The sequence below is a fragment of the Adiantum capillus-veneris genome, chromosome 14 (assembly GCF_014529385.1).
Source record: "Adiantum capillus-veneris isolate H3 chromosome 14, ASM1452938v2, whole genome shotgun sequence".
Classification (NCBI taxonomy): Eukaryota; Viridiplantae; Streptophyta; class Polypodiopsida; order Polypodiales; family Pteridaceae; genus Adiantum; species Adiantum capillus-veneris.
The window spans coordinates 133,046,306-133,074,234 of record NC_140944.1 but is presented as its reverse complement, the minus strand read 5'-3'; the positions used below and the strand labels follow the sequence as shown (position 1 = coordinate 133,074,234).

The following is a 27,929-nucleotide window of genomic DNA, read 5'->3' as shown; positions in this document are numbered from 1 at the left end:
CGGGGCGGGCCTCCCTCTGTGCTGCTAGTATATGACGTCCCAGTTGAACAGTGTACTGAAAGAACGGGACACCTGGGTGATCTGCAGAAGAGAAAGGGTCCCTCGAGAGCCACTCACCAGGATCCCACTGTACTCGTGCCAGTGGACATCACTCCTAAGCCCACAGCCTCCAGTGTCAGTCTCAAGGGCTGCTGGGTCAGGATCGATGACACAAGTCCTCCCGTGGATGCCCACTACTCGGATCCTCTGAAAACAACACTTTGCCACCTGCGGGGCCTCTATTGCAACTCGCTGTAAGCGTCCCCCACCCTGAAGCTCGAAGAAAAGGGATGGAACAGTCTCTGAGCAGGCCTTGATTGAGATGAGAACCTCCAATCGTGTGAAGGCTCCCATCCACCTGGGTGCTACTGGCTCGAGAGGCATGAGCCACTCAACTGGAGCTGCCTCTGAGATGTCCTGGCACATGCTCTGCACCCCTCTCATGCCGTGTAGCTGGAAACCCTGCACCTTCTTTGACAAGCCTGAGAACTCTAACCAATCACCTAAAGAGCGCGCTGGACCCGCTGCCATGGGACCCCAGGAAACATGAGGCCGACTACCAACCAAGTGGCCTCTCTGAGTGCTAACCATGGGGTTCCAAACAAGGGGTTGCCGTAGGTGCTCCTCCGTGCAAGTAGGCTATCTTTGCTCCAGGCCTCGCCGCAAGAGCTCCCAAGATCGAAGCAAACTCACAGCGAAGCGGTCCTCCAGTCTCCTGCTCAAACCAACTCTGCGCATCTCTGTGAAGATCCATCTGGTCGAAGGTCGCCAAGGGCCTCCAGCCTGAGACACCCTAGCACGAAGCCGCTGTAGCAAGAACTCCTTCCAGGGCTCCTCACCTGGAAGAAGTCCTCTGACTATGAACTTCCCAAGAAGGGCTCTGCTCTGCTGTGTTGGGTCAATGATCCCAAGCCCTCCCTGTGAACAAGGAAGAGTGATGACCTGCCAAGCCACTTTGGCTCGGGCTATCTGAGTGTCACGTCCTGACCTAAGGAAGTTCCTGATCAGCCTCTCTACCTGGCTGATACAAGAACTTGAGAAGATCCAACAAGAAGTGATGTACCACATAGTCGCCAACACCACGTGGTTGGCCACTACTACCCTGCCAGCCAAAGAAAGTCGTGCTGAGCTCCAATGTAACAACTTCTCCTGATAGACAAGAGGAGGGGAGCAATATGCTGCTCGGGAGACAAGTCCAAACCAACCTGACAGCCCAGGTACCAAAGTGCAGTCCCTGGGGGAATCCACCTAAAACCCTCTCCTGGCATCCAATTGGGCACAGGAGCACTACCAACCGAGAAAGCCAGTGTCTTTCTCCAATTGATCAGTGCGCCCGATGCACAACAGAAGGTCTCCAGAGCTTGCTCACACCTGTGAAGGTTGGCCTCCTGGCCATCTAAGTACAAGGCTGAGTCGTCGGCAAACTCAGCGTCCAGTAGCTCATCTCCCCGAATAGGGAGTGCTAAGCCCCGTAGACTAACCTGCTGCGACACCAAAAACCTGATCATCGCCTCCGCATAGAACAGAAAGAGGAAGGGGGCAAGAGGATAGCCCTGTCTGACCGAACGTGTGAGCATGAAGCGATCACCTCTGCCTCCTGCCAAAAGTACCTGACTGTGAGCCTGTCTGTACAAAGCTGACACCCCTCTGATCCAAGCATCTGAGAAGCCCATCCTGCGTGTGCCCTCTAGAAAGTCCCAGTCAACTCTGTCGTATGCCTTCTCAAAATCGAGAAGAAGAATCACTAGGTCCTCACCACGGAGCCGTGCTAGGGCAGAAGCCCTCCAAAAAGTAAAGATGTTGTCAAGGATACTGCGTTCCTTGACAAAACCTGTCTGAGTCCCATGTAGAAGGCTCTCTAGAAGTGGCTGAATCCTCAAACTCAGAGCCTTGGCAAGAATTTTGTAGGCTGAGTCAAGGATGGTGATGGGGCGCCATTGTCGAATCTCATCCAAGGAGCCACCCTCCTTGGGAATGAGGTAGATCAAGCCCTCACTCATGCTGTCAGGCATCACTCCTATGTGCAAAATGTACTGAAAAGCACTACAGAGATCCGGGCTAAGCAAGTCCCAGTACTCCAAGAAAAAACTGGGAGTCAACCCATCCTCACCTGGATAGCTACCACGGGGGAGGGCCTAAGAGCCGTGTGCAGCTCCTCAAGCTGAAGTGGCAACTCAAGCCTCTGACGCATCTCCTTAGGCAATTGTGCCCAAACCTGCTCCCTGCATGCATCCTGACTGTCTGACTGAGGCTCTGCAGACAGTAACTCACTGTAAAAGTCAGTAGCAACTGCACGCCATATCCTTGGGCTCAGAAGCAACTGACCCATCGGGCCTCCGCAACTTACTGATCGTGGCATGCGAATGCCGAGGTCCCACTGCCTCAAAGAAAGCACCAGTCACTCTGTCGCCCACTTGTATCCACTGAGATGCCTGTCGGTGGAAAGCAAACTCATGTCGCCTCTCCTCTGTGCTAACAAGCTCCTGGCGAGCCTGCTGTAGATGCTCCTCTAACCAAGGACTGTCTGGATGCTGCTCGTGCATCGTGTGTAACGAAGCAATGCCCCGTCTGAGATGCTGTTTCTCCTCTCTCGCTGCAGCCCGGCGAGCCAAAGACTCTTGGAGAAAGAAACGACTAATCTGAGCTAGTCCTGAGGCCAGTCTGTCAGCAGGAGAATCCTGCCTGTCCAAGCTCTCTGTCCAGAGAGCCTCTACTCGCTCCATGAGTGCAGAGTCCAGCAAGACCCTCTCTGGGATGCGAAGCATTGTGCTCCCTCTCCTCTGCGTGTTTGCCACTGTGAGGATCACTGGTGCATGGTCCCAGAAGGAAGTCCTTGCCAGAATGCCAACTGTCCCTCCCAAGTCACTGAAATGGTCACTAGTGTAGAAGCGATCTATCCGCGATAGATTCACTCCTCCCAGTCTGCGATCCGAACGAGAGAAGGCAAGGCTGTCTGGGGGCCTCACAAAACTAGAGTGCTGCCAAACATCCGAGACCCTCAGAGTCGTACAAAACCTCTCCCAAGCTGCTAGCTCAACCCCATGCGCAGTAGCATGGCTACCACCAATCCTGTCAGAAGGGTCCTCCAACATGTTGAAGTCCCCCCCTATGCACCAGTGTTCTGCTTGCGGTAGAGACTCAACTATCTGTGACCAAAACTGTGCTCGAGCATTCGCCACATTGGACGCATAGATGTTCAGGAAGCCCACAAGGCAAGCCTGAACGTGCATAGTAATCCACTGAGCCCTGCCTGGCACAATAATCCCTCTACCCACAATGGCCTGTTGCAAAGAGTCCGAAATATCCATACATACCCAACCCTGGATGCCTCCAGGTCCAAAAGCAGCTGACCAAAAAGTATCATATTGTCCACGCAAGAGCTGACCACAACGTCTAATGCGGCTCTCACACAGATGGTGCTTCTGAAGCATAAGGAGATCAATCTCTCTTCCCACAAGGCAGCGTTGAAGCTCCTGACGCAGTCGGCCACGTTGACGCTGAAACTGGGGCCCACCAAGTCCCTGCACGTTCCATGAGACGATCCTCATGGGGAGCGAGAGAGAACAGATGTTGCCGCAGCAGCTAAACGAGCTATCTTCGAGGCTGGCGTGGATGGGGAGTAATCCGCATCCGAGCGTCCTCTAGATAGGTGTGACTGCAACGAGTGCCTGGCCCAAGCCCAAGCAGAGAGAGCCGTACGTAAAGCAATCTCCTCTGTCGAGGAGTCCTTATGAATGTGTACATAGCATGGCAAGCACTGTGTATCGGCAAAGAAGTAAACCACAATGTGTCTACATCCTGCTGTATCTGGAGGTGTCACCGCAAACTTCGCCAATGGCCACAAAGTCTGAAGCATGTCTGTAACTTCTAGTTCTCCCATGTGGTGAGAGAACTCTAGGACCTGTGTGTGCAACCATCCCAACACTGAGTCGAGAGTCCACTCAGTCTGGTCCCTGCCGCAAAGGGGAAAGGAGAAGCCAAGTGCTGAGTCCAAGGCCTCTGTCCCCCTAGCTGTAAGGAACAGAACATGGACCCTGAAGCAGGTTGCCTCATGGTTTGGGGAGGGGTCGCCGAGAAAACGAGTAAAGTCGTAGTCGAAGAAGTCCCATCGGCGTTGGATGTCGATGCTCGTCAGACCACGAGGGTTAGCTGCAAGGGGAGACGTCTGTACCTGTAGAGGGGGTCGCAAGAAAGGCTGTCACTCTCTCGCCAAGCGACTCGTGGCAAAGGCGCTGCCAAGAGATCTCCTAGCAGTCGGAGTAGCCCCGCCCCCTGGGTCGACTGTGGAACTGAAGCGGGAGGGGGGGGGAGTAGGAGCAGGGGAAAGAGGTGGAGAAGAGGTGCGAGGGGGAGCGGTAGAGGTAGAGGGACGGGAGGAAGAGGTGGCGGGAGCAGGAGGTGGGGGGGAGGATGATGAGGAGGGGGGGAACTCTGGGGGGGGGGGGGGGGGGGGGGGGGGGGGGGGGGAGGGGCTGTCGAGGGTGAAGCTAGGGTGGGGACTAGAGCAGGGACCTCAGCCTGCTCAAGAGGACCGAACCTGTTCCCCGTGGGAACCCACTGTTGCTGGGTAGGCGCCTAAGGACCACTCTAAATGCCAGGCTGTCGCTGTGGCCCCTGTCGTTGTCGACCACGGACCTATTGCCATCCCTCCTCCGCTGGAGCCCCAGGCTCAGAGGGTGGCTGTGCATGTGTGCGCTGTCTCTCTGTCTGTGGCTGTTGGCCAGCCCTTGCAGGCTGGGGCTGAGTCTGTGGTGTAGGTCGAGGCCTCCTCCGTGGACAGGCCTTCGCAAGATGGCCCATCTGTCGACAAATGAAGCACTGGTTCGGGAGGCTCGAATACTCCACACTGTCTAAACCAACCCCCACTTACCCGAGGCAGAAGAATGGCCTTCGAGAGCGTGCTGAGTGTCCCTAAGCAAAACGCGAACTGAGGGAATGCCAGCCGCCTTGACAGCGACTGAGGCGGCCGTGCGAGGTGTCTCCAAGACAGTCCCAATGGCTGAGCCTATCCTGGACAAAAGTGGTAAGTACTCCCTCCGCAAACCCGGAAAGTAGACGGAGATGGGGATGTCTGTCTCCTCTACCAAAACATCCGAAGTAGGGTTGAAACCATGTCTCCACTGTCGAAAGTGGGCTCTTGTTGCTCGGATGGTCAATGGACTCATGGCGATGACCTTGGACGCCATCTCGGAGGTCTCAAACTCGATCTGATAGTAACCTCGTCTGAGTATCTGTACGTCCAAGATCTTGCCAACCTCTGCGAGAAGGCGGGCCTGGAGAAGGTCACGCAGCTCTCCTCTGCTATGTCGGGTGCCGAGAATCTTGCAGATGACAGAAGTCGCCTGCAAGCGCTCTACCTCTGCGGCTAGGCTCGCTTGCTCTGTCGGTGAAAGAGCAAGTCGAATGGTGGGCTGAGGGGGGTCGGACGAGTCCCTCTGTGGCGGAGCTGGAGCCTCCATCTGTGTCTACTGTTGTGGCGAAGAAGTGGACAGAGAAAAAACTGTGCAACCGAGCGCGCCGAGCACTGTCCAAGAACAATGTTGCCAGAGCCAATTGCATGGAAACTTCGGGAAAGAGGAAGGCGGGGGGGATAAGGCGGGCAGGGGGGCGGCGGCTCAAGAGGCAGCGGGTGGGGGGGTGGCGGCGCGGGAGGGCAGCGGGGGGGGGGGGGGGGGGGGGGGGGGGGGGGGGGGGGGGCGTCGCACGAGGGCAGCGGGCAGGTAGTGCAGTAAGGGGGGGAGGGGGGGGCAGCGATGGCGCAGGGTGGGTGTTAGCAGTAGCGAGCACGCGAGCGGATCCTCTCTCTCTCTCTCTCTCTCTCTTTCTCTCTCTCTCTCACAGTGTTTGTCTCCTCTATGTGCCCTCCTCTCTTCATTCCTATATGATATCATAGGAATAAGGCTAAGGATTGCTACGAGACCGTGTGACATGCTTTAGGAGGCTTATACGAGAGATTTCATCATGGTAACTTGTTTCTATTTGCTAAACCTCTGTTTCAAGGGATTCTGTCATGAGCAACCTTGTTTTTCCACCCCCCTTTGCACGATCTCTCATATACTTGGAGCCCTCTTCAGTGGAATTGCATTTTGTGGAGTTGTGTTGAGGGACATCATGTTAAATCCGCGTTTTTTTCACAGCCGACGTGTATCTGTGTTTTGCAGCTGATTGAAGTTGATTTATCATGAAAACTCAAGCCTGCTTGCTGAATTTTTTCTGGGCAGCCCTCAGATCTTCCCCTTCTTATCCAAAGGTCCCCGAATGGTGCATTCCGCGTCAGTGTTTTTTTCAGCGGTTTTGATTTTCACTCTTTGAGTGGCTTCAAGGTGCCCAAATTGAGCCCTCTTTTCAATCTTCTCCAGATTTTTTTCAACGTTATGCTAATCAGCCGGGACATCTGCTGCACAAGTGATCCTATTTGGAGAAGATTCATTGAGTTTTGGCAGGGTACTTATCTGACCGCTCAAATTAGCCCTACATCTCTCTTTTGCTCCTCAAAAGAGACCTCCCATTTGTGGTGTTTGCTATGATCTGCTGCAGATTCTTATCCCATTTCCTTGGCAGCTCTGTAATTGAGGTATACTAATATTTTAAACACTTAACGTAGTGTTTTGGTTAGATCTTGTACCCTCTAGTGTCTTGAGTTGCGGATTGCCTCTCTCTTTCCTTGGTTCATCATCATGTCTAGAAAAGAGGAGAAAGTTGAAGAGCGACGGTTGGTACCTCCTCCAATCCAACAATGAGCACATCCACAAATAACGAATGCACTCAGCCTCCTCCTACTTCAACAGGTACCTATGAGGAGGCTCGACTTCCATCCGATTGTCCTTTGCTTGGAATGCAAGGCTCATGTGCCATCAAAGAAGAGGACTTTGGGTGCTGAGTGTAAAGCACATCTTGTGTGTTAGTGGATATTGGGGGTACCTCTATTCCTATATTCTCTACCACACATCTGCAGCCCAAGATGGGCTTGCACTCTACTTCGAGATTTGGTCTCTCGGATTCTACCATTCGAGAGCAAGTTTACTCGTCGGGTGACTCGTAGTTCACGGCATGTGAATTATGCTCTTATGTCTCAGGTGGATGTATCAGATTCTGTAGAGGAGGCTATGTCTCTTTCTCATTGGAGAGGCTATGATAGCTGAGATGTTTCATGTTGAGGACAACGATACTTGGAAGCTTGCTCCTTGTCCATCCCTCTATTCCTAAATTCTGTACCACACATGTGAAGCCCAAGATGGGCTTGCACTCTACTTCAAGATTTGGTCTCTCGGATTCTACCATTCGAGAGCAAGTTTACTCGTCGGGTGACTCGTAGTTCACGGCATGTGAATTATGCTCTTATGTCTCAGGTGGATGAATCAGATTCTATAGAGGAGGCTATCTCTCTTTCTCATTGGAGAGGCTATGATAGCTGAGATGTTTCATGTTGAGGACAACTATACTTGGGAGCTTGCTCCTTGTCCATCCCACAAGAAGATAATTGGTGTTAAGTGGATATTGGGGGTACCTCTATTCCTAAATTCTCTACCACACATGTGCAGCCCAAGGTGGGATTGCACTCTACTTCGAGATTTGGTTTCTCGGATTCTACCATTCGAGAGAAAGTTTACTCATCGGGTGACTCGTAGTTCACGGCATGTGAATTATGCTCTTAGGTTTCAGGTGGATGAATCAGATTCTATAGAGGAGGCTATTTCTCTTTCTCATTGGAGAGGCTATGATAGCTGAGATGTTTCATGTTGAGGACGACAATACTTGGGAGCTTGCTCCTTGTCCATCCCACAAGAAGATAATTGGTGGATATTCAAAGTGAACTTTCATTCCGATGGCTCTCTAGACAAGGACACATCTTGTCTTGTCGCTAACGGGTATGCTCAAAACAAAGGTACCAACTTGTTGAGACATATCCTCCGAGGTGCACAATTCACTGCCACACGTCTTGCGATTGCAATTGTTATGCATTATTGATGGCGTGTTTATAAGATGGATGTCAAGTCTACTTTCTTGATTGGTGATTTAAAGGAGGAAGTTTGTGAGGAAGTTGGTCTTATGTTAGAAGGAGGACCTTGTTGGCTAGGTGAAAAATCAACTCATATCTACCTTGGCTATGACTTGTTGCATTATTTTCTTGGTTTTGAAATAGTATAGTCTTCAAACGGCATTTTTACCTCTTTAAAGAAGTATGTTTAGAAATTGTTGCAGAAGTATTACTTTCCCATCCCTTGTCCCGTGGATCCAAAATTCAAGTTATCCAAGGATGTTGATACTTTCGAGTAGCTAAACCTTCATCCAAAGCAACATCTGTGTTAGGAAACTTCAAGGTAGGATCCGTATGTACATACGCGTCCAACGTGTACTGTACAGCCGTACAATACAAAATATCCGTACATATTTTTTGGGGATTTTTTGTTTTGGCCCTAGCATGTGGGTCACTTTGGCCTTACAGGTTCAGGAACCTTCTTTCATCACAAATAAGTCGCAGATAGTTCAAAAAGAGCATATTGCCTACATACAGAATTGTTTGCAGATTAAGTTCTCACTTCTTGGTCACGGAATTGTATGGAGTCTCTTCTATCATCCATTGCGAATTTGTTTTTGGTGTGTGTAACATTAGAGGGTTAGTAGAAGCTTTGTATCTGTTGTACAATTCTAATATTTCACTGTTGTAGGTCTTTGGTATCGTACAACCCTATGAAAGCCTCAAACTTCATAGTTTATGGCATCTTGCGAGTTTTGTTTGTAGTATATCACAAATCTCTAGATTTAGGTTTTAGGCTTTTAGGAAAAAACATATGAATTTTATGTACCTAAAAACTCAAATCATTTAGTACTATGCACCTACATACCGAACACTATGTACCTTACCACCTTGGAAAACTCACTCTTTGAGGAGCTTCCCACAAGCGAATGTAGAAGCACATACTTTTCCATCGAGGCTGTCCCCCATGGTGATAGCTCCCATAAAGCAATTCAACAAAATATGTGTTTGTGTTGACTTCCTAGCTCTGAACAAAGATGGTTTTCAAGAGGGGTTTCCAACAATGTTAGCCGAAAGAGTCTTGGAGGATGTGGCTGGCCATGCAATGTATAGTTTTATGGATGGGCTCAAACTTCAATGGCTACAATTAGGTGGCTATCCGCCCAAAAGACCGAATGAAGAAGGCACTTGTGACTCCATGGGATACTTTCATTTACATTAAGATGCTGTCTGGGTTGAAGAATGCTCCCCCTTCTTTCAATTGCGTGGTCATCATCAGATTCTGCCCCCACTCACAGAGTATCTTAGAATCGCCATAGATGAGTTTTCGAGCTTTTCAGATGCTTAGGATTCTGCTCCTCTCGAGAGCTTGTATAAGCATCTTCCACAGCTGTCTTTTGTATTCCAAACGTGTAGGGCAGCATGCTTTAATCTAAATCCGAATATTGTCACTTTTTGATTACACAAGATAGGCTTCTACTTCATGTTGTGTCTACCAAGGGTCTCGCTCTTGATCTTGATAAGATAGTTGCTATTATAAAGTTGCTCCACCGCTTAATTGTAAAGGCGTATAGAGCTTTGTCGGCCATACTGGTATCATTGATGCTTTATTCAGATGTATGCTGATATTGCTTAGCCTTTGACATGGCTTACTAGTGCCTATTCCCTCTCAGTGGTCTGAGGTCGAGATTTTGCTTATTTGAAAAAGTGCCTCACTCAGGCACCCATACTGGTTGCCCCCAATGGTCTCTAACATTTCATGTGCTGCATACTGATGCTAGTTTGACTGCTATAGGAGCTGTACTTACTCAGCCAAGCGAAGAGAGTCTCCGACCCAACGCCACTCTGTAGGAGTTTGTCGCAGCTGCTACTAGGATAGAGGGGGCTAGGAAGCTGTTCACCAACTCCCCTCACGTAGAGACTCCCTCTATGTTTTCAGAAAGTCCTGCTGATCCATTGACTTCTTTGCGTAGAGAACTTGAATCCCTAAAACTACAACGCGCTCTTCAAGAAGAGAAATCAATCTCTCTTAGAGAGGAGAAACCACCACATCTTGAGGCTTTGGATCAAATCAAGAGAGAGCTAGAAGAGCTTCGGTCCTAGCAGGAACTAAAGCTATGGTATGGTGCAGCTTGTGTCGCTCTCGAGGACATCCTCCACAGACTGTCTCCTTCGGGCTTATTGCCACTTCTACAAAAAGTCTGGGCATGAAGACAAGGATTGCTACTATATCAAGGGATTACGGCAAATACAACAAAGTCTAGGTCCTTCTCTCCAACAAGGGCTAGCACCTGCATCCAACATGGTTTCACCCTATGGCCATTAAAACCCGATGCCACCTCTGCTGACAATACCTCCTATGCAAGGTATGCACAACAACTTTGCATTCCCCAGCTTTTATCATGCTAGTACTCCTTCAGTTCCCCAAAGCTTCTACACGTCAGCATCCGGTCCCATGCAGCAAGGGCCGAGACCACCTCGATCCTCCAATAGGCCAATTTTGTGCTACAGGTGCGGGGAGTATGGACATTACCAGAGCAAATGTCTGTTTCCAGAAGGGTCTCCTCGCCGACACTACCCTGAAGCTAAAGATCACTATAGTAAGGATTGCCAAAAGAACGTGCATCCACATTTGCAAGCACAAGCCAGAACCAGCAGGAGTTTACATTCCCAAAGGTTAACCTCATCACAGTAAGCACCATTCCACAGGCCCCGCCTACCACTCTTGTAGTTGCCTCTCAAGATGGATTGAAGCAGGTGGAAGAGCCGGCTGGTGTGCTCACACGGGCACAGAGAGCTGCTCTTGGTCTCAGCCTCCGTGGCGGTCCAATTTCTTCGTCTCCAGTCCCACAAATGAGTCAAACTCCCTTAGTGCTGACAAACAAGCAGGTAGTGCCAAGTGCCAACCTACCTCTCTTCTATCGGATATTGATGGCGCTTTCATGGAAGCAGTAGAGGACTTGCACAAGCTTAAGATACCGGAGCAAGATCTGATCAAAAGAGAAGCCTACAACAGAGTCTATCTTGAAAAACACCTTTCAGCAAGTGTCACTGTACGACATGCTTCGACATGATGCAAATTTTCGAAGTGACACCCTTTCCATCATCCAATCTCTGTATCTTGGTGCAGGGCGTAGTGGCAGGCACCTACCTGTGCAGCCCTTGGAGTTCTACATGATTTCTTATCTAGCTGCCCCCCTCAATGACTACAAAAGTCCTCGTCTCACTGTGTCTATTCTTGGGCATCATTTCTCAGGCGTCATAGTGGATGGTGGATCTGGGATCAATCTGATGTCAGAATTTACTATGTTGGCCTTAGGTCTGCAACCTACCCACCCTGCTCCATTCACTGTTACATTGGCGGACCAGAGGACAGTCTACCCTGTGGGCATAGTAGAGAGGGTGCCTCTGAAGGTACAAGACTTAACATTTAACTTGGATTTTGTGGTGGTCAATCTTCCTCAGGTGGAGGGAGGATTTCCTTTGCTTATTGGTAGACCATGGTTGCAGCATACTAAGGCACTTTATGATTGGGGAAACGACGCCATGTGGATATATACTCCTTGCTCCCCCATGCAACCAATTGGCTCGAAGGAGGTATGGATCCAGTGGTTCATCACAGCTCATTGTCAGTACAGTCCAACCCCGACTCTGAGCAGCCCATCCCACCTGACGGGTCTGGCGAAGACCTGCTGCATTGGCTGGAAGCTACCACCTCGATACCATGCTATGTGGTCTCTATTCAAACCTCACCTGTGCCAGTAACACTCTCTCTCCTAGCTCCTCAGGCGGACACCAGTGTCCCAAGCCCTACAACAGAAAGTGTGCCAGGCGAAGAAGTAAGTGTGTTAGTCCCTAATTCCCATGATTCAAGTGTTCCTCTAATGGAAGCCGTCGGCCTTGGTGAACCTATAACACATCCCCGAAGGGGGAAGAAATCTCCTCTGCATGAACTCGGCACTGATTTCCCCCTTCCTCTAACATGTCCCAAGTCGGACGCCCCGCCCCCTCAAAAGCACTCTGCTATGTCTGTGTCCGAAGATTTACCCTTCGATGAGCTTCCACCAGGATGGTTACAAGAAGAGTATACAGAGTTTCCAATTGATCTAACACAAGCCCATGATGTCTTGAAGCTCCAAGAGGCAGCTCACTTCTCAACTTCCGAAGTACCCTCCATAGTTACACCTCCTAACCCGGTCAAAAAAATCAACATGGGCGACCCTGACAACCCTCAACACGTCCTCTTAGCAGCTTGGTTATGGGAGCATCCCGCATTACTTGATCAGGTAGTTTCTTTTATACACTCTTTTAAAGATGTTTTTGCTTGGTCCTACAAGGATTTGGAAAGGATCCCACCAGAATTGGGTGTCCACACTATCCCTTTGGTTGAAAGGGCTAAGCCTGTCAGAGGCCGAGCTTACAAGCTCAACCCAAAGTATGCAGAGGCTGTTAAGTCAGAGCTCGAAAAAATGCAAGAGGTAGGGATCATTGTACATGTGGAGCACTCTGAGTGGTTATCACCCATGGTGATAGCGCCTAAGAAGCAGTCTAATAAAATCCGTGTGTGTGTAGATTACCGCGCTCTGAACAAGGTAACTATCCTAGATGTTTTTCCCACATCTTTCACTGAGTGTGTGCTCGAAGATGTAGCAGGGCATGTATTGTACAGTTTCATGGATGGGTCAAGTGGATACAATCAGTTGGGCATCCATCCAGGCGATTAGCTTAAAACGGCCTTTGTGACTCCCTGGGGTATTTTTATCTACACTAGGATGTCGTTTGGGTTGAAAAACGCTCCACCTTCCTTCAATCGAACAGTATATCTTATATTCTGTCCTTTACTGACGGATCATCTTCGCATCTTCATGGACGATTTTTCGAACTTCTCAGGTGCCCAATGTTCAACCCCAATGGAAAATCTAGAGGAGCATCTCGCTCAGCTCTCTGCTATCTTCCTCAGGTACAGAGAGGCACGCCTAAAGCTCAATCCTAACAAATGTCATTTTTTGGTCACTGAGGGCACACTTCTAGGCCATGTGGTGTCTGCCAAAGGTTTAGCGCCTGACCGAGAGAAGATCGTGGCCATCTTTAAGTTACCACCTCCTATCAACCCGAAAGGTGTTCAGAGCTTTGTGGGCCACACAGGCTATCATCGCAGGTTTATACGAATGTATGCACAGGTGGCTCAACCATTGACCCGACTCACTAGTGCTACTGTACCCTTCCAATGGTCAAAGCCTGAGGTTGAAGCATTTGCATACCTAAAAAAACGCCTCACTGAAGCACCTATTCTAATGGCTCCAGATTGGTCTCTACCTTTTCATGTGCATACTGATGCCAGTCAACTGGCTGTGGGGGCTGTGCTGACTCAGCTTAGTAAGGAGTACAACTTGGATCACCCTGTTCACTATGCAAGTCGCGTGCTCACCAAAGCAGAGCGCAACTACAGCACCACAGAAAGGGAAGGTTTGGCTATGGTGTATTCTTTACAGAAGTTTCGTCATTACTTGTTAGGGGTTCACTTCACTATCATCACGGATCATCATGCGCTACGCTATCTTTTGAATAAACCCCAAGTTGCAGGAAGAGTCTGGAGGTGGCTACTGATATTCCAGGAATTTGATTTCGAAGTAGTTCTTAGTCCAGGCAAGCAGCCTGTCATGGCCGACCATCTCTCTCGCATACATACAAGTGAGCCCGATACTGCGGTTGATGACGACTTTCCGGATAGTCATCTCTTTAAGGTTGACATGATCCAAGAATGGTATGGAGATGTGTTACATCTGCTCTCTATTGGCCTATATCCTGAGAATGCTTCTCCCTTGCAAAAAAGAAGACTCTTGCTGAAGTCTAGACCCTTCTCTTTGATTGGCGGACAACTCTACAAATCTGGGCCAGATGGTGTGCCACGCAGATGCGTCTCCCCTCATGAAGTAGACCACATTCTGGAGGATGCACATAGTAGTTCTAGAGGTGGCCACTACCCTGGTCACATCACGGCGCAAAAAATCTTATAGACCGGCTTATGGTGGCCCTATATATTTAGAGATGCTATTGCTCATGTCAAGATTTGTGATGTCTGTCAGCGATGTGCGCCCAAGCCTAGCAAGCAATCCAATTGCCCTCTGCAGGTATCTATGGCGTGGTTGCCCTTTGAGCGATGGGGCTTGGACTTTGTTGGTCCAATTACTCCACCTGCTCAACCCGGCAATCGTAAGTATCTCTTGGTAGCAACGGATTATGCAACAAAGTGGGCCGAAGTGGTGGCTACCATCGATTGTACAGCCGCTACTGTCGCAAAATTTTTGTATGAAAATATTTTTTGCAGGTTTGGGTGCCCTTTGGAAATCACCAAGGATCGAGGTAGTCATTTCGTCAACGACCTGATCTCCACACTTCTCACGAACTACAACATTTTTCATCGCAAATCTTGCTCTTACTATCATAGAGCACATGGGCAAGCTGAGAGCACTAACAAAGTGCTAATCGCGCTTCTCAGGAAAGCTTGTCACCTGCATCCAACGTCTTGGGCTGAGGCTATCCTCGCCACAATTTGGATTTATCGCACCTCATTCAAGGGAACCACTAACTACACACCCCCTTCCAGCTAGCTTTCGGTCTAGAAGCAATTACACCATATGAGTTCAACTCAGGTTCAGCAAGGATGGGAAGTGTTCGCGTCACAGCGGGGATTGCTTCCACAAACCTTTGTCGTCTCTCAATGTTAGAAAAAAGCAGGATGTTAGCTTCACATGCTCTCCCAGCCGAACAACTTCGTCGCAAAGCGTGGCATGATCGCCATCTCAAAAGGCCGAAAATAATGCAGGATTCCCTTGTGCTACTCTATCAAGCGAAGTATCTGAAAAAAACTAAGAAGCTGGTCCCAGCTTGGCAAGGGCCATTCATGGTACAAGAGATTTTGCCACAGGGGACTGTCCAGTTAGTCACTCTGGCAGGCGTTCCTTTGCCAATGGTGAATGGATCAAGAATCAAGTGCTATCACTCACTTCCCTGACTCTTTAGAAATCTGGGTATTTTACCCATCCCACCAACAACCTTATGACTGTCCCGTCCTCTTTCCCTTTTCCCTATTCTCAAGTCTTCCTCATGTCAGTCGCATCTCTGTTGTGATCGGTGTTATCTTTAAAATTCTCCTCGTCTTATCTTTAAATTCTCCTCGTTTGCCCCAGTGCGTCAATTCTGCTCTCCTCTCATTGATAGAATTGGGCTTTTTGGAGTCCTGCTACGATCCAACGTTATTGCTCTGTTTGTTTCTACTGCCTCTCTCTCCTCATGGATTTGTTGAAGGTCCTAGTTTCAACTCTCGTCGATACTCGATAGATCTTTGATTTTGGTATTATTCCTAACACGTTCAAACCTGCTCTGCTGTATCTCCCTTCCCCTCTCTCTGTGGTAAGCTCTCACACACACACATCTAGTTCCTTGCCTTTCTGGTGCGACCTCTTTTGTAGCTTCACTGCTACCTTACTAGTTCATTGCTCTTCCCCTCTCTCTTACACTTACATTCAAGTTTGCTAGAAGTTGGGAATGGTTGCTCTAGCCTTTTTGATTGCCAGATCCTAGTTATAGAAAGCATGCAAGTTTTTATGCTGCAACACTTTACAACTTCTATTATCTCCCTTTCTCCTTTCTCTCCTTCACATTACAATTTCAATTCTCTCTTATCTCTCTGGTGCACTATATATCTTCCTTACTTTGCTGCTGCTAATCACTCTACCCTCCAATTCCATCTAATTTCTCCCTCGCCCCTCTACTCACTAATTTTCCCTCGCCCCTACCCTCTAAACCCCCTCTCGCCCCTACCCACTAAAAAACCCCCCCTCGCCCTACCCTCTACTGCCCTCGCCCCTACCCTCTAAACCCCTCTCACCCCTACCTCTACTACCCTCGCCCCTAACCAACTCCCCCTCGCCCCTCACCATACCCCCTCGCCCCTACCCTTTACTGCCCCTGCCCTCGCCCCTACCAAACCTACTTCCCCTCGCCCCTCACCACACCCCCTCGCTCCTACCCAACCTACCCACCCCTTGTCCCCTAATCTAGCCCTAGACACCCTTTCCCACCCCTCGCCCCTATCTAGCCCTCGCCCCCCCCTTATCTACACCTCGCCCCTACCCAGCCCTCGCCCCCCCCTATCTACCCCTCGCCCCTACCCAGCCCTCGCCCCCCTCCTCCTATCTACACCTCGCCCCTACCCAGCCCTCGCCCCCCCCTATCTACACCTCGCCCTCTACCTAGCCCTCGACCCCCTTTCTACCTCTCGCCCCTACCCAGCTCTCGCCCCCCCTCCGCTCCCTATCGACCCCTCACCCCAACCCAGCTCTCCTATCTACCCCTCGCCCCTGCCCAAGCCCCCCCCTATCTAACCCTCGCGTGTTGCTCTGATTGAGTCTTGGTCTCCCTCTCTCGCCCTCGCCCGGCAATATCTACCCTCGCCGCTGCCCAACTCTCGTCCTCTACCGCCTGCTTGTCTCCTCCCTAGACCTATCCAAGCAGGTTCTTCCCTCGACCTATCCAAGCAGGCCTATCTGCACCGTACTGTCAACAGCCTGTCTGCACCCTTCTGTCAACAGGCATCTTGGATTGAGTGATCAGTTGGCTGTCTCGCTTCGTTGATATTGAATCCTCGGCCTCTCTCAGATTTTCATCCTACCACGTTTCTCAAAAGCACAGATCAGGATATTGCTGTTTGTAGAGTTGCAATTGTATTTGGGACAGAGTTGCAGTTGAGTATGAGACACACAGTGATGTGCTGAGAAATGTATGAGCTGGGGTTATTTTCTATGTATGCTCTTGGGGACCTTACAGAATCTACTCTGCACTAAGTTCACTGCTATAAGCTGTTGGGTTTTTGGGAAGACACTACTACAGTGTGTACAATCAATAATTAGTGGCTATGGTAGGAGGCAAAAAACTGTTGCCGAGGAAAAGGACTCAACGACAAAAGCAGGTTAATTATGAAACTGAAGCAGAATCAGAACGTAGCAGCCATTCGGTCACGGATATGACGTCCAGTGCTCCATCTGACGGAAGTTACAAAGCATCGGCACTAGATGCAGATTCCAGCTTCGGCTCAGACAGTGGAAGCGGCCCAAAAAGTGAGTTCAAGTGCACATGAGAAAGATACAAAAGGGAAAACGAAAGTCATGAGTCACATGATCAGTCATGAAGTTGCAAGGCCTGAAAAAACAAAACACAAAAATGAAGTTTTCACTCAATTTTCACATGTAGCAGCCCAAGCCATCTTTGAGAGATGTGCTCTCACAGGCCCAATTGGACAACTTGGGTGTCACATCGCTAGCGGAAGCTATCCTTCCTGAGGACATACTTGTGGCATGGTTTATGATATGCTGGAATCTTTTCCAAAGGTTAGAGGACACACTTTGACAGCTGTGCGTCTAGGACATGGAATGGGGATGACTAACTTTCCCTCCTCGCAGCCGAGTATTAGGTCTTACCTCAAAGCTCTCCAAAGCTGATACCATACAGGCATGCTAGGCATTGTTCGAACCCGATCATCCGAACCTGCATCATCACAAAGCTCTCTTAGCAGTATTCAGATATTACTTTTTAGTGAGAGATGCTCAAGGACCAAAGGGGAAATGAGAAGTACCTACCACGTTCCCACAATGTGATGGTCTTTATTGCTTAATAAAGAACATACCTTGTGGGTTTCATCAGATCCTCTTTACATCATTGCATACCAGGGCGAAAAGGTTTAGAGCACAAGTGCAGTCACCTCAGTGTAGCTTCCAATGTTTTGCCGCACTACAATTGGCATGGGTGATAAACATCTGCATCAACCCCCTTGAAATAGACGAGGATGCAGCATTGTCATTGCGTGCAAAAAGAAAGTCCCTTGGCATAGATGAGCAAAAGAAAAAACAAAAGAAAAGGGTCAAAGTGGTCAAAGATACGGCAGAGACACTACGGCCTCTGCCATTTTCAGAGAGTCAGACTAGGGTGATGCATCCTCCACAACGTTCTTCTACCTCCGTCCTCGTCTCTACAGTGCTGGAGGCCGTTGTGAGCTCCGTTGTTCTTGGTACGCCCACTCCTGTTACTGAGGTGGTCTCTCCTCCACAGGTATCTCTCCCCACTGCTCCCATCTATACTACTGCCACTGTTACCACACCATTCTCGGTAGCACCTGTGGTACCCTCGTCATTCTCTCCCATCTCCAGCTCGCCCACTGAACCTGCTACCACTGTCACCCCGACCACTGCAGTGCCTCTTGGGCACCCTACTACTACTGTCACCCCGACATCGACTGGAGTGCCTCATGGGCACTCTACACCTCCAGGTGCTACTACTGCTTCTTCTAGTGGAGGCGACTCTACTTCGTTGTTCAAAATCTCTGAAGAAAACCTGCAGGAGTCAAGAAATGCTATTGCAATGATTGAACTTGGTGCAGAGAAATTAGCAGCTACCCACCAGAAGCACTCGGCCACATATGCGGCCATAGAAAGCTGCTTGCGAGTTGCAGAGAGTGCCATTGTTGATAGAGATGCTACCATTTTTGCCTCGCGTCAGGCTCTGCACGTAAAGTCAAAGATAATTGATGATCTCAAAGCTCAAATGCAAGGATTTCGGGACATGCTAGTCCAAGGGGACATGCAGTTTCAGCAGCAGCCTTAAGCTACGATGGGGTACGGGTGGGTTCCTCCAGCTAGATCAGTACAAACGTCTATGGGATATGGAGAGTACAGTCATCGACTGTTTGGGGGAAGTGCACCTTCACAGTAGCAGTTTGACTACTACCCTCAGGGATTTCAAGAGCCTGGCACCTTTGGCTCCTTACCACACATGTCATCCTCACAGACGGCTCCCTGTGACGGCTTCGCAGGCGCACATCGGCATGGGTGTGCGAGTCGGCGGCCTCAGTACACTTCAGGCTAGGTTCTCCCATTCGCCGAGCAGCAGGTGGCTGCTCCTTTTGCTGAGCGGTGGGTTGTGGAGGACAGTCATAGAGTCCAGAGTTTTCCCATCGATCTGATGGCTCCATTTCTTGATTCTAATACTTCGGGTGCAACAGTGGCCACAACTCTATCTCTTGGATGACAGATTCAGAGCTCACCATTGTACATATGTAGTACCTAGTGGTTTTCTCACGATATGATTTCTCACGAGCATGATGATTTGCATGATCAAGATGTGATTTCTCACAAGCATGATGAGTTGCATGAAGATGATGTAATTGTTCACAAGGATGATGTGTTAGTGGATGCTTTTTCTAGCGAAGCTAACCTCGTTGCAAATTCGATCAATCACGAAGAATCTATCTTGGCTTTTGAGTCGAGGTCCACAGATCCCTCACAAGAAGATTCGATCATTCAGGAAGAACCGATATTGGCTTTCGAGCCTAGGTCCAAAGAAACCTCACAGGAAGTATTATGTGTTCGCATGATTGATACGCACGCATTGTTCAAGTGTTTCATTCGTGGTCATTTCCTATATTTTAGTCAACGTCTTTATGTATCCCTTTTCCTAGGCATGACATATTATACGTTGAGCACGTTTCACTCATGGATGAGCACGAATATATGCGGTTTTTTCATGAAAAGGTGAACAATACGCATTCAAGGAAGTCACATTCCATATCTCTTCCTTGGCATGACACATTTGTAGAAAGAGCACATGAAAGTATGAGCATCAAGCATGGGCATTTCCCTTTTGAATTGCCACAGTTGATTGTTTTAGATCATAAGAGAAAGATTCGATCTCATTGTTTGCGTGTGTGTGGTGAACGGGTTAGCACTCCGTCTCTTTGTTCATCTACATTGCATGCACAATCTTTTAGGAAGACAAGATTTTTTCCACTCACTTTACATGGAATAGGTATGTTCATGGTTTTGTGTTGGAAATGGTTTGTAGAATTTTCAGCCATGGAGATTCTTGAAGAAGAAAGAAACATGACTCTCAACGAAGTTGAAGCATTGAAGGAGCCACAGAAGACTTTGTGTCGCTTTCGGCGCGGCCCAAAGAAGCAAGCATTGCAGACCTTTATGAAGTTCAAGTACCGCACGACCCACACATCAGCGTGGGCCGGCGAAGAGTCCCTTTCAGGATTCTGGATGCTATTGGCGATCTCCCTCGACGCCATACAATTCGGTACCAATACCTCACTTTGAAAAGGAGGGGATGTCACGTGACACATCCAACCCTATGTGTCCGTGGACAAGCTACAACACGACAAGGGTTCAGTCAGTCCAATCAGTCTAGATTTAAAAGTGATCTAGCACTTTTGTGAGTCTATTCATAGACCGTGCATGCCCAGTCACTTAGTGTAGATGCATATCCTCTGGTTGCACACAACATGATCATAAGCATTCCCATCAGAATCCATCAGAATCAGTTAGGGGAATTTTCCAGTGCATTTAGCCTATTTTACCTATTTTTGACATTTTTCACTTATTATTTTTAAGCGACTTTTGTTGGAAAGTAGGTAGGGCAAATTGAGTAAGTTTGTATATAATCAAACCTAGACCAGCACTATTTGGTAGAAGAGGCAACGGGAGCCAACTTCAGCAGGCAACTTCTCCAACAAGACCTTGGCGGTTTCCCCCTCCAAGCAAGAAGAACCATCCCTCTAGCGTTTTCTCCATCAAGCACCATCACCTGCATCAGCTTGGCGTTTCCCATCAAGAGATCATCGTCAGAAGCAAGCCCAAGCCTAGCGTTTTGCATCAACATCATCACCACAGAAGCCCAGGACCTAGTGTTTTTGATCCCAGCAACCTAGCGTTTTTGTCATCAGCAAGCTTCATCGCTGGACATAGTTGACACGTACGGTCACGTACGATGGTTACACGTACGAAGACGTGCGGTACTAATCGAACTAAAAAAAATTAGAGGTACGTTGACATAACGTACGATGCAAAAAAATAAATCATATATTTTTCAGAGCTTTTACTCTATTATGAGTAACTACTTAGTATTAAGTACATACAACTCAAAGGAGATGTCTTACAAGTAAGAACATTAAAGATTTGGCCATGGACATTGGAAACGACAATGTTCGAAAAAAGATGATCATGATTGCATTTGATTTCATAATTCATTACATAAGTAGAGAGTCGAGGCTCGAGAGATACAAGTGACAAAAAGTAGTACAAAAAAGTAGTGACACAACTCATAGTCTCATGGCCCATGGGTACAAACTTTAAAGCATAAAGAGAGAGTTCTAGGTGCTCATATCGCTCTCATCACCGGAGTTGTGGTCCGAGCTTGAGCTAGAGCTTGAGCTAGAGGTAGCTGCATCATCCTCATCACTACTTGCATCAGATGCACTAGATGCAAGACCATAATCTCCCTCACTAAGGATGTTGCCCTCATCATCAAACTCTGGCTCTCTAGGATCCGCAGGTCTAGAAATGGACACATTCTCCAAAGTGGTGTCCGCCATAGTAGATCCGCTACCCGAGCCTCGCCGCACATAGGTCCTGGGTGTCTGTGCCGACGCTCTTCCACTCCCACGAGCAACCGAAGTGGAAGCTCCTCTACCTATAGTTGCCAAAGCTCACACAACCACCTTCTTGCGGGACCGTGTGCTAGAGACACGGCGATCAATCTCCTCCAACTCCAAGTAGAGGTCTCGAAATATTTGCTCCTCCTCTGGATCGCGATCTTTGTTGAGACTCTTAAGAGTCTCAATGGAGAGCTTGCATTCATCTACATTCACCTATTTGTCATTTACAACATGCAAGAAGATTAATGGAGTTAGCAATTTGGTATGCCAAAAATATGAGCACATGATACATCATACATATTACATCATACATGTGAAAGCATAAATAAAGAGTATGATGTAGCCAACTCAATTACCTGCCTAGCCATTGGCATCTCGTGCATGGACCTCAACATGCGTAAATTGGAGCGACAATAGATAAGCCGCTCCAATTGCTTCGTAGAAAGCTTGTTGCGGATCTTGGTGTGTATAAGAGAATACGCCGACCAATTCCGCTCACATGCACCCGATGAGCAATCCTAGAGCACATAGATGATAGAAGAGAGGCATGAGATTTGAATTGTGGGAATTTTCAATTGAGAGGTGACTTATGTGACATGTCACATGAATGATGAATGTCAAATAATGACATGATTGAGATTATAAATTTATAATTTATGGTATGGTATTATGTATAATTATTAATATATATGATATACCTGTCCAAGAACCCTCAATGCCACCCTTTGAAGGTGAGGCAATTGATAGCCAAAACATTCCCACCAAAAAAGAGGCTTCACTAACGAATCCCTCTTCCAACACACCGAGGAAGCGAATGCCGTGCCTCTTTGGTCTCCATAGTTGATGAGCTCTTGGAGAAACTCTCCATGGTGTTCTTCATTGAGTATCTTTGGAAGGTACTTGTCGCGCTCCTCTTGAAGTGCTTGATCCGCAAAGATTGATGGCTTTTTGAAAGCCGGATGCAAGAGGGCGGCAAAGCCATGGATTGGTCGCCTCATCCAATCCCACCGCTTTTTAACAAGGAAGAGAATGTCATCTCTCTTTGGAGAGTCCTCCAACACATCACTACAAAGAGAGAGAGAAAGATAGTCAAGCATGGAAGGGTAGAACCGTAGATAGAAAAAGACAACTTACAATGTACATAAATCATAAGGTGATATGTTTACCGTGAACCATCGGGTGCTCCATCAAGAATGGTGGATCTCTCAATCTCCTTGTAAGCCTCCTCCATGAAGTGGTAAAGGAGACCTATGGTAGACCCTTCCATGTCGGTCATCCGAAGCACCTTATACAATGGCAATACCACCATGACAAGACCCTTGACCTCTTGCCAAAACTCCTCCTTCAAGCAAAGCCGTTGGATGGCCTTTGCATCTTGTTGGGATGATTGGGTCTCTTCTTCAATCCATGCTTTGAACTCATCCGAGACCATTGTCTTTTGATAGTTGGTTTGCACATCATAGAGGCGCTCAAGGAGGAGCCACATAGCGGCAAAGCATGTTGCGGAAGGCTTCTTCAACTCCAAGCCGGAGTAAGTGTGATATATCGCAAGTACTCTCACCTTTTTGTTGATGAAGTTGACGATGGAGAGGGCTTGGGATAGAATGTCCTTTACCCAAGGTAGGTCGCCAATGTCCTCCAAGAGGAGGTCAATGCAATGTGATGCACATGGAGTCCATACTATGTGTGGATACTCCGCCTCTAGCTTTTTGGCCATGGAAGCACAATTGGAGGCATTGTCAGTGATTACTTGAATGACGTTGCTTGGACCGATCTACATATGGAGAAAGAAGGGAAAGTGAGAAGAGCCAAGGCAAAAGACAAAATTGAAAATAGTAGATACTTGAGAGTGGAATCAAAAATTTTACCTCTTTTATGGCTTGACGAATGTGGCGGTAAATGAAGGCACCCGTGACCTTTTTCCCCCTTGCTCCCGCATCAACCGCTCGCAAGAAGTAGGTGCCAAGAGGGCATGAGACAAGGATATTAACGATTCCCCTCTTCTTGCGGTCACTCCATCCATCGGTGAGAATAGAGCAACCATACTTTACCCATCCGGCACGCACGGGGTCAAGAGACTTGTCGATTCGTGCCCTCTCTTCATCAAGCTTTTTGGTGCGCATGTCATGGTATGACACTCCCGTCCACCCTTCACATGGACCAACCGCGGCAACAGCCTTCACCATGCGTTTCCAACGATCCGTGCGAAGAATATGAAAAGAGAGATTGCACTCAATGATGGTGCGTGCAATCTCTATCTCCGCTTGTCGTTGCCTCTCTTTGAGGAAAGACAATGGACCGGAAGTTCCACCCACCGTTTGTGCAAGAGTAGCTTGCTTTGGAGGCCGCCCACCATGACTTCTTTTGCTCTTCTTTGAGACGCTACCACCCTCGGTGGAGGCCATGGTAGCGCCGCCGGATGCAACGGACATTGATGGAGAAGCATCCTCTCCCGAATCGGAGAGATCATGGTCGGGCGGAAGCACCTCCTCCGATGCCTTTGCAACCGCCTTGCGCGTCTTCAAGGGGAGATACTTTGCTTTGCACTCTTGGAGAATGTCGTCGGGGATATTCGGACAAGGACCCGCTTCCCCTCCCACCTTGGTCAAGTGGATGATAAGGCGGGTGGAGCTTGAGGTCATGGTCTTCGGGCAATATTTGCAATACCATTTGCAAACATTTTGCTTGTTCTTCACCCTTTCAAAGTAGCGGCAATGCTTGTTGAAGGCTTCATGAAGAGCGGGCGGCATTATGGAGAGCTTGAGGGATGGGGAGTGACGAGAGAACTTTAGAGTAATGGAGAGCTTGAAGGAGATGGATGGAGATGAAGGGAGCTTAAGGAATAATGGAGAGCTTGAAGGAGATGAAGAAAGCTTGAGCCTTGAAGGAACAATGGAGAGCTTGAAGGAGATGAAGGGAGCTTGAAGGAGTAATGGAGAGCTTGAGGACTTGATGGAGTGCCAAAGCTTGAAGCCTTGGCCCTTGATAAATGGAGAGAGCTTGAGGGAGCTTGAGTAGGGAAGGAGATGAATGAGAGAGCTTGAGGGATATATGGAGAAGAAGAGAGGGTGGGCAACCTTATATAGGTTTTGAGGAGAGAGGGAGAAGAGGGTTAAAGAGAGAGCATGCTTCAAAATTCAAATTCCATGTGCCATGGCCATAGCCCATGTGGCTTTGTGTGTGTGTGTGTGTGTGTGGATGTTGGGGGGGGGGTGGGATGGCACATTGGCTTATGATGCCCCAAGGGCCAAGGCTCCAAGGCCCCCAATGTTCAACTTTTAACGTTCAAAAACTGCCAGCACGTGGCGCTACAAAACGGCTGTAAAAACAGTCAAAAAAGTCCGCCAACGGTCACTTTTTTTTTGATCGGACAGAACCCGGATGGAACGGACGGGACGGACGGGACAGGACGGAACGGACGGGACGTTCCGTTCGACGGACGTGGACAACCTTGTCGCTGGATACCATAGACCTAGCGTTTTGACCCCAAGCAGCATCGCCAGGCAGCCCCAACAGCTAGCGTTTTTACAACGGTTGCATCGACAAGTAGATATGCAGCCCTAGCGTTTTGGAGATCCTGGAGTTTGCAGATTTTCAGCAGTAGAAAAGACCATCAGATTCAGCCCTTAAGAACCTCAGTTTTCAGCCCTAAACCTGCATAATTTCAGCGACAAAGTCCCATAGAAACAGCCCCCAAAATCAGCGTTTTTGGACTAGTCGCAGATTTCAGCCCATAGCGTTTTTGGACAGCAGTAGAAAGATTGCAGATTTCAGCCTTTAGACCGGTGTCGTCATCCCCGTTGTCATCGTTGACATAGCCTAGACTTGCATCAATCTCATGCATACCATTTGTACCAGATTGTGCAATCATAAGTAGACCACTCTCGCCGATGAGAGTGGGGCCTTCGGAGGAGGGTTTTACAACGTCTCTGGTGTCGTATTTCTCTTTTCTCTCTATCTCTCAGTCTCATACACTTGCACGCATAGTGTCCATTCACTTTGTTTGTGATCATAGCATTCTCTCATTAAGAACGGAAGGCTCTCCCTTCCATAAGAAGAAAAGGGACCTTGAGCACAGTTCGGAGCACTCATCTTGAGCAAAGCGCAAACATTCATTCCGCTGCACCTAACAACTGATCTGTGTGAGGTAAGGACTCCGCAATATGCGACCAAAACTCAGCCCGTGCACTCGCGGAGTGGGCGCATAAATGTTCAAGGAGCCCACGAGGCTACCTTGAAATTGCATGGTGACCGGGCCCTACCTGGCACAATAATACCACTGCCCACAATGGCTTGCTGCCATGAGTCCGCAATAGTCATATATACACCTCCTTGCTGAATGCTGCCAGGCCCAAAAGTAGGTCACCAAAATGTCTCATATCGGCCTCGCAGAACGTATCCACAACGCCGAATGCGGCTCACAAATGATGCTCATGTAGCATAAGAATATTGTTAATTCTACCCCACAAGGCATCTCTGGAGCTCCTGTTCAACCGACCCCGATGGCGCATAAATTGTGGGCCTCCAAGGCCTTGGATATTCCATGAGACAATCCTCATGGAGTTAATAAGAGAAAACTGATGCTGCTGTCTGTAGCAGCCAAGTGAGCAATCTTTGAGGCCGGTTTGGATGGAGTGTAACCTGTATCCGAGCGACCTCGAGACAAATCTGTCTGCATCACATGCCCCACAAAGGCCCAAGATGACTCTGTAGTTCTTAGAGCCACATCCTCTGCCCAAGAGTCCTAATGAATGTAAACATAGCAAGAGGAGAAGTGCTCATCTGCAAAAGTGAACGATATTGTGTCTGCAACCTGTGGCATCAGGCAATGTCATTGTGAACTTGGGTCTGCACCAAAATAGTGATGCCAAGATCCCCGTGTGATGGGAGAACTCAAGGGCTTGAGTCTGGAACCAACCAAGTGTCGAATCCAAGGTCCAATCCTTCTGGTCCCGACCACAGAGTAGAAAAGAGTCTAGACCACAGAGTGTAGAGCATCTATACGGCGTGCCAGGAGAAACATGACATGAACCCAAAAGCAAGCTGTCTCTAAAGTCAACATGGGGACCGTTACGTCGTTCCCGTTCCGGTCTCCCCCACCCCCTTCCGGCACCGTTCCGGAGCCCCCGTCCCTGCTCCCCGTTCCCGTTCCAAGTAACTTGGCTGGGGCGGTCTCCTATTGTAGAGGTCCGAAGCTGTTTCCTGGAAGAACCCACTCCTGGCGAGGAACAGTGGGAAAGCGATCCGGGCGTGGTGCCTGGCCTTGTCAAAAGGCGGCCACGGATTTGGTACCATCCCTCCTCAGACTAGCTATGTGTGGCTGTTGAAGCTGGATCTCTGGGGTCTCCAAAGCCTTGGTAGGGGGGACCTCGGAACTCGAAGGAGGACCAGCCCTAGGGGCCTATGGTTGTGGAGCTGGCTGAGCTCTCCAACGAGGACAAGCCTTGACAAGATGGCCCATGTGTTTACAAATGAATTGCTTGTTTGGGAGGCTCGAATACTGCACACTCTGTTGTCTGATCCAACCACCACTCACCCGAGGCAGTAAACCACCTTTGGAAGTGTATGTGTGTCTCGAACTAGAACACGCATAGTGGGTACCCTTGCGCCCTTGGCCACAACTGATGCTGAAGTGCGTCGGGTCTCCAAGAACGTCCCAATCATGGAACCAATCCTGGAAAGTAAGGGGAGACACTCCCGCCTTAGGCATGTGAAGCAAATTGGGATAGGAAGATCTGCCTCCTCCTCAAGCACATATGAAGTCAGGTCAAAACCGTGGTGCCACTGTCTGAAGTAAGCTCGAGCTGCGCTCGAATGCCTTGTGGGCTCATTGATATCAATCTGGCTGCCATCTTTGGAGACTCAAAGTGTATCGGGTAATAACCTCTCCCGAGAATCTACACATCAATGATCTTGCCCCCTTCGGTGAGGAGTCTGGGCCTGGAGCAAGTCTCAAACCTCACCACTGCTGGCAGTGGGCCAACAATTTTGCAAATGACTGAGGTGGCTTGAAGCCTTGCCACCTCGGCCATCAAGCTCACTTGCTCTTCTAGCGAAAGATCAAGTCAAAGGGTTGTCTCCGCGGTGTCAGATGATGGGGCTTCACTAGAGTCCCTCTGAGGTGGAGCAGGGGTTGCGATTTTGCTACTGAAAAGACGAAGGCGAAGACGTCGATGAAGACTACCAGTAGGCTGAAACCAGCCCACAGATAGTTGGCAAGGGTGAAGGGAGGATGGGGGTTGGAGGAGAAGGGTGTTGCGAGGCGGGGGTTGGGGCAGTGCGAAGTAGGGAGAGGGGGCGGGCGGGGGGGGGGGGGGTGTCGATGGCGAGGAGGGAGCAACAGCGAGCTCGATCAAATGTGAAAGCTTTCTTTGTACTAGAATGCCAAAGGCATTAAAGTTTAAACACCATAGCACTTGATAG

The 27,929-nt window shown here is 49.0% G+C and overlaps 2 protein-coding genes across 2 annotated transcripts in view; one reads left to right on the top strand and one right to left on the bottom strand.

Moving 5' to 3' along the window:
- Window positions 1–27,929, top strand: part of LOC147443159 (uncharacterized) — a 114,562-nt gene that overhangs the window by 34,607 nt on the left and 52,026 nt on the right. The gene's annotated exons all lie outside the window — the stretch shown is intronic.
- LOC147443160 (uncharacterized) lies at window positions 21,607–24,272 on the bottom strand. Its single transcript, XM_086529798.1, has 4 exons — window positions 23,375–24,272; window positions 22,673–23,280; window positions 22,205–22,571; window positions 21,607–22,024 (listed from the first exon to the last, which is right to left on the bottom strand). Exons 1-4 carry the CDS (start codon window positions 24,254–24,256, stop codon window positions 21,812–21,814), a joined length of 2,070 nt encoding a protein of 689 aa, XP_086385924.1. The 5' UTR covers window positions 24,257–24,272; the 3' UTR covers window positions 21,607–21,811.

What these genes read in the sequence shown, in the direction of transcription:
- LOC147443160 (XM_086529798.1), bottom strand. Translation starts at nt 24,256, where the DNA reads ATGCCGCCCGCTCTTCATGAAGCCTTCAACAAGCATTGCCGCTACTTT. An exon ending in GGAGCACCCGATGGTTCACG is followed by an intron (nt 22,572 to 22,672) that starts GTAAACATATCA and finishes CTCTCTTTGTAG; the next exon opens with TGATGTGTTGGAGGACTCTC. An exon ending in CATTGAGGGTTCTTGGACAG is followed by an intron (nt 22,025 to 22,204) that starts GTATATCATATA and finishes TATGTGCTCTAG; the next exon opens with GATTGCTCATCGGGTGCATG.